At 37.4% G+C, this 14264-nt stretch overlaps 2 protein-coding genes across 19 annotated transcripts in view; one reads left to right on the plus strand and one right to left on the minus strand.

Annotated features, from left to right (window-relative positions):
* Tasor (transcription activation suppressor) overlaps window positions 1-12808 on the plus strand; it is a 65922-nt gene extending 53114 nt beyond the window's left edge. For 6 of the 7 annotated variants that reach the window (XM_029554177.1, XM_008849293.3, XM_017802269.2 and 3 more), the window contains 6 exons: window positions 2249-2371; window positions 3468-3627; window positions 4099-4207; window positions 10303-10481; window positions 10648-10812; window positions 11807-12808. In XM_029554177.1, coding sequence (XP_029410037.1) covers window positions 2249-2371; window positions 3468-3627; window positions 4099-4207; window positions 10303-10481; window positions 10648-10812; window positions 11807-12285 — 1215 coding nt within the window. In that variant the 3' untranslated portion in view covers window positions 12286-12808. Of the gene's footprint in view, window positions 1-2248; window positions 2372-3467; window positions 3628-4098; window positions 4208-10302; window positions 10482-10647; window positions 10813-11532 lie in introns of all 7 variants that reach the window. The other variant, XM_008849295.3, reaches the window with a different exon arrangement.
* A 573-nt stretch (window positions 12809-13381) lies between these two features.
* Window positions 13382-14264, minus strand: part of Ccdc66 (coiled-coil domain containing 66) — a 46974-nt gene continuing 46091 nt past the window's right edge. For all 12 annotated transcript variants that reach the window (XM_029554185.1, XM_029554181.1, XM_008849297.2 and 9 more), the window contains one exon: window positions 13382-13590. In XM_029554185.1, the coding sequence (XP_029410045.1) occupies window positions 13504-13590 (87 nt within the window). In that variant the 3' untranslated portion in view covers window positions 13382-13503. The remainder of the gene's footprint in view (window positions 13591-14264) is intronic.

The raw sequence follows: 14264 nt of genomic DNA on the forward strand, positions 1-14264 counted from the left end.
GTGTAGCTCAGTAGTAGAACACTTGCCTAGCATGTACTAAGCCCTGGGTTTGACCTCCAGCATCATGGGGGTTGGGGAGGAAGCCACTGATCATACTGCAGATTTCTTAAACTTTTGATTCTGAAATTTTTAACTTTTAAAGTTTTTTAGTTTTATTGGGGGTAGAGGTGGTGTTTGCCATTGTGTGCATGTGGAGGTCATAGAACAACTTGTTGGAGACCATTCTGTCCTTCCACAATGTGGGTCCTAGGGATGAAATTCAAGTAATCAGGCTTGGCTGTACTTTACCTACTGAGCCATCTTGTTGAACCTTGATTCAAAGATTTTAAATATGGCTTCTTTGGTTTTTTTAATGAATGCAAAGGAGTAATAGAAGTACTGTTTTTGGTGTTTTATCTCATGTAGAGTTTTATCAATCAAATAGAAAAATAAAACTGTCAGGTATTTGATTTTTGTGTTTTGAAATAAGTGCTTGTTCTCATTTATGGAATTTATTAACTATGGAGTTTCTGCTTGTTATGTTAAGAGGAAGCAGAGGGACTATAAACTTAGAGCACACAATGATCCAGAAACTAGGTACTTAAGTGCTTAAACCTTTTGTCTGTATATGATATCTCACATTAGCAGGTTTGTGTGGTCCAAAGAAGACAGGACGAACATTTAAATGAAAAAAGAATTCAGAGCACTCAGTTTTTGCTTTCCTTATGAACCCTTATGTTTTCTTGGGAGAATGAAAACAGACTTTTGGTTGTACTTTGTTGTGTGTGATTGAACATAGAGCTTCTCAACTTTTTCTCACATCCTAGAAACATGTTTCTAACACAGAACTCTATATGTTGGTATAGGGCTGGGCAAGAGAAATAATAATTTGTTCAGTATACCTCTTCCCTTCTTTTAAAAACGCGTGGTGGCACACGCCTGTAGTCCCAGCACTTGGGAGGCAGAGGTGGGCAGATCTCTTTGAGTTCAAGGCCAGTCTGGTCTACATAATTCCAGGACAGCTGGGGCTACAGGGAGACCCTGCTTCAAAAAGACCCCCCCCCCCCAAAAAAAAGAAAAGGATTGTTAGACACCCATGTGACATTTAGGCTGAAGGCATTGGAAATGGTGCTCTGAATTCATTGTAGCATAAAAACTATTTCATTATTTGTGTAGATAAACAGACTGTCATACAAATCTTGTAGAATAAGTCTTGTAAGACTCTGAATAACAGTTTAAACTTACCTAAATACTTCTGTGATCAAGCTTTGGTTGGTTATTCTATTTGTTAAGCAGCCTTATCCAAAAAACTTGAATTTTGAAGTTTCTTGAAAGTTTTTTAAAAAGACCATAATCACCAATAGGCTTGTCAAATTTATTTTTATATTTCATTAACAAACTAAGGTAATCTGAGATTTCCCTAGAAGCTTCAGAGTTTAGAGCAAAATCAATGTAGAAAATGCTGCTTTAGTTTAGGAATTATACAAAAATGTCTTCTTTGGGTGTGACACTTTTGGCAGTTCTTGAAAGAGCATCAGACCAATTATCAAGCAAGCTGGGCTTTGATTATGGCTATCTGACCAGCTCTGCTGACAAAATTAATCTGCTATGTCTCTGGAATGAGGAATGTTACCTCCAGGATCATGCAATTTGCTCTGGGCTCAGGATTCTACCAGCAAGCAAAGTTCAAGGGAACTCTGGGAGCCCTTATTCTCTGTGTCCTGTGAAAGGTATTACCATGTCACCAGCATGAAGGGAGGTGTTAAATGGGAGAGGCTGCTGGGCTTGTAGTTGTAAAAATGACTAATTACATTGCACATACTAAAGTGTTACATCAATGCTTTCTTAGCCGTTTGGATTAAAATGAGCTTCAGTGGTCATACATGTGCTCTGAAGGGAAGTATTCTGTTAATCCTTCGCAAGTAACTTAAGAGCCTGTGTGATAAAGGATTTGGGGGGTGCAGGGGAGTAGTTAATGATTGGGTTATAGATTTCCTACTAACAGGTAGTCCAGAATCTGTAATAATCCATTGTTCTGACAGTTAACTTAGCTTTAACTGTATTCTAATGTTGTGAAAATGTCTTGTGAAATTCTGTCCTTTTGATATCACTTGTATAAGAGTGGATATGATGAGCTGTGAGGTCTTTCAGAGTGAAAGGTCACAGTTACGTGCTCTAAGTAAAGCTTACCAGTTTATGTTGAATTTATAGCATTAAATTTATCTTTGTAAAAAAGCTTGTTAATGTTGACTTAGTTTTTCTTTAACAGGAATATCTTATCAAATTAGGCAATACAGAATGTCATCCAGATCACTTTTTGGAAAGAAGATCAAACTTAGATAAGCTATTGATTATTATTCAAAATGAAGACATTGCAGGTTTCATTCATAAGGTAGACTACAAAGTCCAATTCACTAGTTTTTTTTTTTTTTTAAACAAACTTGTTTTTAAATGTTCTGAGAACAAAGCTTTTGTTTTAAAAATAATGTTTAAGTAAGATAAACCTTAAGTACCTGTCCATGAGCCTGCTTGTATCTTTTTGTATCTCTGCAAAACTAATAAAGTTGCTCTACATTATAGTTCTGCCTTGTCATTTAAGTTTTAGTTAAGAGTAGTAAATGTGGGAGTGGAAAGATGGATCAGCAGGTTAAGAGCTCTGGCTGCTCATAGAGGTGTTTGGTTCCCAGGAACCACATGGCACCTAACAACTGTCTATAACTCCAGTTCCAGGGAATCCAATGCCTTCTTCTGACCTCAGCAGGCACTGCACAACATGGGTGCACTTAACTCATAGGTGCACACTTATAAAGTAAAAATAATAAAAAATTTTTTAAAGTAATGTGCTAAATTATTGGATGTGGGGGTGAAAGGGGACCAGTTAACTCTTCATATTATTATCTGTATTTGAATGTCCAGATAAACCCTTTTTTTGCCACGTGAATCTCCATTTACCATTTGGAGACTTGCTGTCCTGATCTTATGAACCTACCTCAAGTCTTGGCCTTTATGACCTCCCTGACACTGAAGATTTTATTTCCCTCATACCCTCCTTTTTAAGACAGTATCTTGTGTAGCCTAGGCTGGCTTTTAACTGTGTAGCCAAGATTGGCCTTAAGCTCCTGGTCTTCCTTTCTCCATATCTCAAGTGGTGGGGATTACAGGTGTGTGCTACCATACCTGGCTCCTCTTTTTGAATTCTGACTACTCACAGGTTATAGATACATTAGCCTTTTTTCCACTTTGTGCTTTTAGGTCTATTGTAAAGTTCCTTCTCTTTGTGCTCTGTTCCTGGGGGATTCTTAGTACCTAAGTGTTGATTTATACGATTGGGAAGTAATACTTAGAATGTTAAGTTTGAGGCTTTTCCAGAAGCCCAGTGAATAATAGTACTGTATTTTGTTAGACTTTATTCTTGGCTATTCCACACTTGAATATATTGGGTCATTTCTTGAACTATACTATTTCTGTTTTTGTTTGATATTTAACAGGTACCTGGCTTGGTGACTTTAAAGAAGCTTCCATGTGTTAGTTTTGCTGGTGTTGATAGCCTGGATGATGTTAAAAATCATACATACAATGAATTATTTGTATCTGGTGGCTTTATTGTGTCTGATGAATCCATTCTAAATCCAGAGGTTGTTACAATTGGTAAGTCATAATGCATTCTATTCAGCATGTAACTTCTGGTTTGGTTGGATTACCCCCTTTTTTAGAGAAAATTAAAACTAGGGAGTCATAAATGTGTTGTCTATTTATTGTGTTATTCACAGGTAACTGGTACATTTCTTTCTTGAGCTTTCACAACTTCAGATTTCTTCTCCACTCTTTACTTTTTTTTTTCTTCGTAAATCTGATAGAAACTACCTGCTGTGGCACTTGGATTCCTCTGGTGGTGGCGGTGGTGGTGGTGATGGTGCCATTGGGTGTTTTGTTTTATTTGTAGATGTTAGAGTTTGGGGATTATAAAGAGTTCTCTTTTCCTTAGAAGAAGAGAAATGATAATGCAATCCACAGGAAAAATAGGTGTATCTTTATAATATGAATAAGCACTTCCATAATTCAGGTATGGTGTAGACTGTTTAATATTGAATTAAAAATGAATTTCATTGTCTCTAACAGAGAGCCTTAAAATTTTTTTGACATTCCTTGAAGAACTTAGTACTCCAGAAGGAAAATGGCAGTGGAAAATCCACTGTAAATTTCAGAAGAAACTAAAGGAACTGGGCAGGTAAGATTTGGAAAATTATTGTATAGTTGTTGGTTTTTAACATTTTGCTCACAAAATTGCATTTTACTTTTCCTGTGTTTATGGATTATGGACTATTTTCACAGATATCAATAGTCATAAGTGTAGGTACTGAATTATTCCATTTAAAATTTTTTCTTACTGATTATTTCATAAGTGTATTTTGATCATAGTCACCCCCCCCCCACCTCGACTCAGGTATGTAGTATCTTCAGCAGTAGGGTCTTAATGTCCAGTTCTGGTAGGTAACCAAATACAGTGGCAGTAGTCAGTATTTTATGAAGATCTCTGGGTTCTCCCTGGTGAACAACTGCAAAAGAACTAGTCCTTTCTTGACATTGGGCTTTTCGTTTGCTAACCTTTGGTCTATTGGGGCCATTGAGCCCCTGTTAAAGAATAACTACATTTAAACTCTTTTTCATGTTGTATGTGTATATATTGAAAGAAACATATATGACTCTTTTGAAAGGCCTTCAGTATTGATTATCCCTCCTTTTACTCCCTCTTCTGTCCTACCTCTCCATTCCTCACCACATTTAACCTGTCCTGTCCTATTCATTATTCCCCTTTCCCATTTATATCACTACATTCTGTCTCCCCTCCCATGAACTACTCTCATGGCCCCTTAATTAGTTTCCTGATCTCATAGGATTTTCCTACTGAAACACACTTATCTAAAGATTCAAAGCTAGCATCTGTTTATGAGAGAGAAGTGGGTTCTGTCTTTTGGGTCTGGGTTGCCTCACTTAGGATGATTGCTTCCAGTGATTGTTTACCTGTGGTCTCCCTGTAGCCCCAGCTCTCCTGGAACTCACTATGTAGACCAGGCTGGCCTCGAACTCACAAAGATCCACCTGCCTCTGCCTCCCGAGTGCTGGGATTAAAGGTGTGCGCCACCACGCCTGGCATGATTTAGTTTTTCTTAACAGCTGAATAATACTCCATTATGGTAAATGTACCATACTTTCATTATTCATCAGTTGGTGGACATTTAGGTTGTTTCCATCTCCTAGCTATTGTGGATAGGGTGGCAAGGAAGATGGATGAACAAGTATCTCTGTAAGAAAACACAGAGTCCTTTGAGTATATGCCCAAGAGTGGTATGGCTGGATTGTGTGGGAATCTATTTTTAGCTTTTTGAGGAACCACCAAACTGTTGCCTGTACCAGTCTGCATTCCCACTAGCATTAAATAAGTGTTCCCCTTTCCCCCCACATCCTCACCAGCATTTGTTAATTGTTCTGTGGTGTGATGAAATCTCAAAGAAGTTTAATTTGCCTTTTTCTGATGGCTAAAATTGAATATTTAAAAAAATATTTCTTAGGCTTTTGTGAAGATGCTTTTTTTTTTCTCCATTTAGTATGTTGTTGGCTGTGGGCTTGTTGTATACTGCCTTTATTTTGTTGAGGTATGTCCCCTGTATCCCTAGATTCTCCATGACTTTTATAATGATTTGGGTGTTGGATATTTCAAAGACCTTTTCTGCCATAGAATGAGATAGATGATCATGTAGTTTCTGTCCTTGAGTCTGTTTATGTGGTAGATTATATTCGCTGATTTACGTAAGTTAAACCTTGCCTGCATCTCTGGGATGAAGCTAACCTGATAATGGTGGATATTTTTGCTGTTTTCTTGGCATTTTGTTTGAGAGTATCTTGTTGGGAATCAGTGATTGGCCTATAATTTTCTCTCTCTCTCTTTCTCTCTTCTTTTTTTTTTGGTTGGGTCTTTGGTTTTATAGAAAGAATTTAGGAGTGTTCTTTTTCTGTTTTATGGAATAATTTGAGGAGTATTGGTATTAGTCTTTAAATGTTTGGTAGCATTCTGTGCTGAATCCATCTGCTCCTGGACTCTCTTGAGTTGGGGAGATTTTTGATTACTGCATTGATCTTGTTGGTTGTCATTTTTTATTTAGCTTAGGTAGGCTGTACATATCTAGAAATTATCCGGTGGTTTCACATATTCCAGTTGGGTGGAATATAGATTTTTAAAGTATGTCCTTACGGTTTTCCAAGTTTTCTCATGGTTTGTTGTTTCCCTTTTTATCTCTGAGTTAATTTTTGTCCTTTCTTCCTTTTGGTTAACCAAAAGTTTGTCAATCTTGTTCATCTTTTCAAAGAATTGTTTCGTTGATTCGCTGTATTGCTCTCTTCGTTTCTATTTCATTAATTTCAGCCTTTATTTTACTTCTCTCTTCCCATCTACTCTTTAGGTGTTTTGTTCTTGATTTGCCAAGGCCTCCAGGTGTGATATTAAGACGTTATTAATATAAGATCTGCAATTTTTGATGTATGTCCTTAATGCTGTAAATGTTCCTCTTAGGACTGCCTTCGTTGTGCCCATAGATTTTGATATGTTGTGTTTTCATTTTCATTCAGTTCTAGGAGTTTTAAAATTTCCCTTTTGATGTCTCTCTTGACCTAAATTTCATTCAGTAGTATGTTATTTGGTTTTCATAACTTTGTACTTTTCCCCATTTCCATTGTTGGTATCTAGCTTTATCCCTTTAGTCAGATAGAATACAGGATGCTATTTCCATTTTCCAAAGTTTGTGGATACTTGCTTTATGTCTTAATATGCAATCAGTTTTGGAAAAAGTTTCACAGGCTGCTGGGAAGAAAGTGTATTTTTTGGTGTTTGGATGAAATAGTTTGTAAATGTCTTTAGAGCCATTTGATTTGTGATGTCATTTAACTCCAGGGTTTCTCTATTTAGTTTTCATCTGGATGACCTGTTGGTTATAGTAGGGTATTGAAGTCACCCACTATCACTGTGTTGGAGTCAATGCATGTTTTTTTTTTAATCTAGTAGTATTTCTTTCCTGAAATTGGTTGCCTCTGTGTTTGGTCCATATATAGTTAGGATTCTGATATCCTCCTGGTGTGTTTTTAATGCATATGAAGTGACTTCTATCTCTTCTAATATTCACAAGTCTACTTTGTCAGATTAATATGTAAATAGCTACACCTGCTTGTTCCTAGTCCCATTTTCCTACTTCTCTTTCCATTACTGTTTTACATACTTTAACCCTAAGGTGTGGTGTCAGTCATTCATTGATGGTGAGGTATTTCTTGGAGGCAACAGATGTATCCTGTTTTTGAATCCAGTCAGTCTGTGTCTTTTTATTGGGGAAGTAAGACTATTAATACTGAGTTTATTACTATTTTGTTTGTTTATTTTTGGAGGAAGGGTCTCACCACGTAGATCATGCTGGACTTCAACATCCACCTGCCTGTCCTTCCTGAGTGTTAAGTTTAAAGGTGTACACCTCATAACCAATGTTTATAAAATCCTGTTAATGTTGGTGTTGTAGTGTTGTTTTCTTAGGCCTCATTGGGTTAACTTCTGGAATTGAGAGTGTTTATTTCATGCCGAAATATTCCATTGAGTGTTGTCCACAGGGCTGTCTTCGTGGACATAAATTCCTTAAATCTGTTTTTAATCATAAGAAATTTTTCTTTCTTAACTGGTAGTTTTACTGAGTATAGTAGTATGGCCTTGAATCTTTGTTCTTTTATGAGTTGTAGGACATGGGTCTAAGCCCTTCTTGCTTTGTGTCCATTGAAACGTCATCTGTTATTTTAATGGGCCTGTCTTTATATATGACTTTATCTTCTTTGCAGCTTTCAGTTTATTTTCTTCGTTCTGTACATTGAGTTTTTTGACTACTATATTACATGGGGACTCTTTCATTCTGTCTACTTGGTGTTCTATATGCCCCTTGGTAGTTATCGTTCCTTATAGTTGGAAGTTTTCTATGAGTTTGTTAAAAACACTTTGTGCCTGGGTTTCTTCTAAAGGTCTTCTCATAGTGTCCCATCAGGTTTTGCATATTCTATTCTCAGGTTCTTTTAGATTTGACATTTTCTTTGGTTGAGTGAACCATTTCCTCATCGTTGTCTTCGAGATCTGATACTCTGTTCCATTTCATCCAATCCCAGTATGATTTATTTCCTCTCAGGTTTTTGAGTTTGAATTTTTTTGTTTTATGTTTTTTGTCTTTTTGAGACAGGGTCTCCCTGTAGCCCCAGGTGCCCTGGAACTCACTATGTAGACCAGACTGGCCTTGAACTCACAGAGATCCACCTGCCTCTGCCTCCCAAGTGCTGGGACTACAGGCGTGTGCCACCATACCCGGCGAGTTTGAGTTTTTAATTTCAAGCTTCATTTTAGTTTGGCTTTTCTTCAGGGATTCTGTTGCTTTATTTTCATGTCTTGAATTGTTTTAGTTATTTCATTCAACTATTTTTACAGTCTTCAGTCTTTTTTATGAGATCTAGATCCCTGAACTTATCAGTGGCAGGCGTTCTTGGTGTGGGGTAGGCAATCTCATCTTTGTTGAGAGAATGTTTGTATCTTTGTTTACTGTTCTCCCAACTTGTCAGGTTATGGCTCAGCTTAGTGGTGCTTGGTGTTCATGTTCAGTCTTGTGGCCACTTTATGGTAATATACAAATGGGGTATAAGAAGTGGTCTCAATTCAGTTAGATGTAGGTATAACTTTTGAATCTGAGGTTCCAGGACAGACTCCGTGTGGTCTTGGAGTAGCTGGATGGCTGGTACGTGAGCAGGTTGGCGGACAGGTCTGTGTTGATTTTTGATGTGAGGGAGTTGGGGTGGATTCCAGTTTTGTGGGTCCTTCCAGGGCGATATACTGACTACACATCAGCTATATCTGGGAATATATAGATAGATGGTTGCAAGGGCAGGCGATATGAACTGAACAAGGTGGGCCAGTACAGAAAGCTGCACAATCCTAGCTAGGTCTAGCTGCTAATCTAGCTAGAGGAAGCTGCAGGACTTGTGTAGCCTGGGTGCTGGAAGGGTAAGACAGAGTAGGCTGGTGTTGGGGAAGCCAATAGCTGTGAAAGAACTGGTAGTTGTGTGTGGTAGTGCATAGAGCTGTGTAACCTGAGCAGGCAGTGGGATGTTGGGGATAGAAGCTCACAAGTCTACAGTGTATTTTGATCATATCCACCCCACATACACCTCTTAGACCTTTCCCTATACCATATCTCCCTCCCAACTTCATGTCCTCTTTTTCTCCTTCATAACCCACTGAATCCAATTAGTTCTGCCCATGTACTCTCATGTAGGCCCATCCCTTGGAGCATAAGCAACCTACCATACCTCTAGAAAACAGACTTCCCCCTCCCCAAGTAGATGTCAAATGACAATAATAGCTCCTTACCTAGGGGTGGGGTCTTGTTGAACCCCTTCCCCACCCGTGCTAGAATTTTGACTGGCTTGATCTTCTGCCAAGCAGGCAAACACAGCTGCTGTGTTTAGTAGTCCTCCCCAACATCTCGCTCTTAGAATCTTTTTGCCCCCCTCTTCTGCAGAGTTCTCTGAGCCTTGAGGGGAGGAGCATAATACAGATGTCTCATTTAAAGGCCTCCCCCCACCCCCTTTTTAAAAAATATTTTTATTTTATGTGTATGAGTGTACTGCCTGCACATAGGTAGGTGCACCCATATCGTACAATGCCTGTGGAGGTCAGAAGAGGGCACTGGATTCCCCTGGAACTGGAGTTATGTACGGTTGTTAGCCACCATGTGGGTGCTGGGAATAGAACCTGGGTTCTCTGCAAGAGCAGCCAGTGCTCTTAACAACTGAGCCATTTCTCTATCCCTCAGCCTGAGTTTAATTAGAACATTTATATATGTGTTTGTGAGATTTCTAATATGTCTGGAAGTTACTTCCTTGGAGTACTAGTCATATGAGAACCTCCACCTTCCCAAGTGCTGAGATCACAAGCATATGCTATTGTGTCCAGCTTTTTTGTTGTTTTTATGTTCTTCATTAAAGTTAATAAAACTAAAAGTAACTTACCTAGTAAATGGGATGAGATTGGTTCAGATTTTATCCTAATACAAGACCCTCCTCCTCCAAAACTTGCTTACTTGGGGAACTCAGAATTCCTCTGTCTGAAGCGGCATGAAACAGTGAGCTAAGCACCAGTACTTGTCAACTAGTTTGATCAGTCTAGAAATTAGGTTTTTAAATAACTGAAGTGGAAATTTCCTTGCTAAATTTAAAGGTGCACATCCAGATACTTAATTCTGTTTAATCTCATAGATTGAACACTAAAGCTCTAAGTTTGCTGACTCTTCTGAATGTCTATCAAAAGAAACATCTGGTTGACATTTTGTCTTACCACAACTGTGATTCACAAACTCGAAATGCTCCAGAATTGGAGTGCCTTATTAGGCTTCAGGCCCAGAACATACAGCAACGACATGTAGTCTTTTTAACAGGTAAGAGCATACTCTTGTAGATACAGTAATGTGTATGAAAGAATTTCAAAGGTCTGGAGTGGGTGTTAAATAGGATTCTGAATATATGGCTGAAAGGATTTTGTTGAAAACAGGCATCATTTGGTCCATGTGTATTTTGTGGGTTTTTTTCTTTGTTGTTGTTTAGAGAAAAATATCAAGATGCTTTCGAACTATACAGATAACGGAATTGTAGTTGCATCTGCTGAAGATTTTATGCAAAACTTTAAAAACCTTGTGGGCTATCACAACTCAGTCACAGAAGACAACCTTCCGCTGCTTGGTGCTAATGAGAATCTTGAGTCACAGTCAGGTAACTTTCTAGTGGTTTTTGTTTTCTTTAAGCCAGACAGAATGGGGAGAATGGTTTTGTTTATCCAATAGTGAAATGTTTATTTTGAAACCATTTACCTCGGTGTAAGCAGTAGACATCATTCTAGGACTTAGCTTGTATAAGGTCTACTCAATTTTCAGTATACTGTAGTCAATACAAGTTAGTTACTACAGTCTATGCATTTGTCTATTCTGTGGTTTGCACACACTTGGAGGATGCATTTTGCTTTATGAGGGTATAAAAGCTTTAAAAGAAAAACCAAAGATAGCCGGGCATGGTGGCGAATGCCTTTAATCCTAGCACTTGGGAGGCAAAGGCAGGCGGATCTTTGTGAATTGAAGGCTAACCTGGTCTACATAGCGAGTTCCAGGCCAGCCAGAGCTACAGGGAGACCCTGTCTCAGGAAAAAAAAAAAAAAAAAAAAAAAAAGGAAGCCAGATGCAGGGATCATTGGGCTACTAAAGCTCTTCAGATGTATGAACTGGTTGAATTACAAGATAGTGAGGGTGCCATACTGCCAGTCTTTTGTGAGATGGCCTCTGCTTTGGTTCCAGAATTAAAATAAAAGCTGTTCTTATTTTTGGTGAAAAGCAGAGATGACTGATAGACCTAACCAGTTTAGTAATCCAGTGAAGCTACATGTCAGAAGTTTTATTCTATATGTGTCTTATGAAATACTGAATTACCGTATAACTTTAGATGCTGTTTTGACATTAACCCCTTTGGAGCTGGGAGTTGGGATTTCCCAACATTAAACGTGAACACATTTCGCAGAAGCTTTTAGCATCGGATTATCTGGACATTCACATCTAGTGTGAGTGTTGTGACTAAGTGAACTTGTGGCAGAAGACCAAGCTTTAAGGGATTGTGGACTTTGCAGATCCTGACGCGTTATATTGTGTGAGTAGTGTATAATTTTAAAAGTTAAATTGTGTATTTCAATAGAGGAGGGCTTTTTGTTTTTTAAATGTAGCTCTTTTAGAAAACGATGAAAAGGATGAAGAGGATATGTCTCTGGATTCAGGGGATGAAATCTCACATATAGAAGTATTCAGCAATTGTCATTCAGAAATATTGGCAAGAGAGACCAAAGGATCAAGTGGAACAGATCAAAAAAAGAATATCCAAACTGAATTGCAGTCGTCTCTTGACATGCAAAACAGTTTAGAAGATAAGACTTACCAAATTGATTGTGAAGAGAGAGCTCCTATTGGTAGAGAATGCTCTGAAGGAGAGAACAGCAATTCAGCAGAACAAGATTCATATAGCAACTGTCAGGTTTATCAAAATCAATTAAATATGTCCCATCAGTTTAGTCATTTTAATGTTCTCACTCATCAGACATTTTTGGAAACACCATATGTCCTTTCATCAACTCAGTCTCAAGAAAATGAAAATTACTTTTTATCCGCTTATAAAAGTTTTGATTCAGAGAAATCTCCATTAAGTTAAGGATGTGTTCAAAAGAGAATTATAGTAACTTTGAAAAAAAAAAAAAAAGGTTGTGGACTTTTTCAGTTTCTTAAAAGTGAATTGACACTGACAATTTATATTTCATTCTCTAAACAAGTTTCTTACCCTTTCTGAAATGCCCCCCCCTATTTAAATCATGATGGCCTGTAACATTTGAAGCATCTGGAAATTGAAATAAAGATATATTTTTAACATATATTGTACTTGAATTATGTTGGTACCTTTAAGTTTTACATCTGTTATCTGTACTGGCTTCAAATTGAAGTCTGTTTTATATGTAAAATTAGATGTTTATAGAAGGATGGTAAATAGAAATGACTTTCTTTAATGTCAAATGATAACTACTTTTGCTGAAATGAAATGTCAACTATTTATTTTGATTAAAGCTTTTGTATAAAGCTTTGTATAGTGTTTTTACATAGGTATAAGCCAGCGATGTCACTGGCTCAGTACCTCAAGATGTACCTAACAGTTACATTTGGGTAATAAACATAAGACTTAATACCAAGTAGCATTTGTTAATCTTTAGATTTAGCTGTATATAAATTTGCCTCACTTAAATATTGGTCAGCTTTTTGAGGTACTTGATAACTATTTTATGTGATCCTTTCATTAAAAAGCCCTATTAAAAATTTTTATTTGGCTATCAAGGGCATCGGATAATTTGGAACAGTTTTTAAATTGTTATAATCTAGAAATGGGGGCATATTTTGGAGGTGGTCTCAATGCTGGAATAAATCTATACATTAAGCTATATGGTGGAGACACCTGGTATATGGTGGAGATTCTTACATAATCTACATCTCTTTCTGCTATTACTAATGCTAACTTTTTAATATTTTGAAACCCGTAGTGTCGCCAGTAAACACTATGAAAATAGAACTCTAAACCACATTTGGGTTATTTCAGGAAAAGTCATTCTAGATGTGTTAATAGTTCTCACACCTTAAAAGAACTTTTTACAGAACAAAAGAACTGCATATAGTAAGTATGGAAGAATACTATTAACAGGTCAGGAACCAGCAGACTCTATTATGGTAAGTAATATGACAGAGGAGAAAAAGTTACTACAAACTTCTAAAAAAGTGTTTTATTGTATTTAAAAATACAGCATTTTACTACATAATTGTACAGCTTTTCAGTGGGTGCTTGCAAAAGCTAGGCTGCTTGAAAGATGCAGTTGAGTGATGGGCATATTTAAAACTTAGAACTAAAATTCTCTTCTTGGTTTGCAGTTAAGGGTAAGAGATTAGTTTCCAATTCCTTTTGCTTCTGCAGAAGACCCTGAAATCACATTGATATTTTAGTAAAGGTATATAGCCTACTTTATAATTCCTCTTAAATCCATAATTATACCTGAGGAAATTATTAAGCTCAGGACAATTGTAATCTTTTTTTAAGTAATTCTTACAGTAGACCTCCAATTTGAGTGTCACGTATCTCTAGTACATTTTCTAAGATAATTTTTTTCCACAAAACCAACAGGGATGACTTTGAAATTTACTGCAACTATGGGGCTAAAATGAAATTTCTGCTCCTAAGTGCCCTTAAAACTGGTGATAGGATGCCAGGTGTAGTGAACACCCTCACACCCCCCAAATGGTGATATGACAGAGTGAAGGAGTCCTAATATCCCATGTTCATCTTGGTTCTGTTGAAACAGAATGTAAGGACCTGGTGGTTAGGTATGCATATCACATTCCTTTCTCTTGCCCCTTTGTGTGAGTTACTTAGGTTGAATAGCTCAAGCTATCTGTCAGCTAGCAGAGATAGCATTTAAAGGACACAAGTCAATGGATCTGAGCAGGGAGTGATTCTTGTAGCTTTAGGAAGGGAAAGAAAGGGCTGGTAAATTGTTCCCTTGAATCAACTAGAATTGATTAGAATAATCTGAAGTATACAGTTATGCAAAGTTACAGTAATTGATCTGGGAGGAAAAGTCCAGTGAGTTAAAGTTA

The sequence above is a fragment of the Nannospalax galili genome, unplaced genomic scaffold, assembly GCF_000622305.1.
Source record: "Nannospalax galili isolate Female #2095 unplaced genomic scaffold, S.galili_v1.0 scaffold505, whole genome shotgun sequence".
In the NCBI taxonomy this organism is placed as follows: Eukaryota; Metazoa; Chordata; class Mammalia; order Rodentia; family Spalacidae; genus Nannospalax; species Nannospalax galili.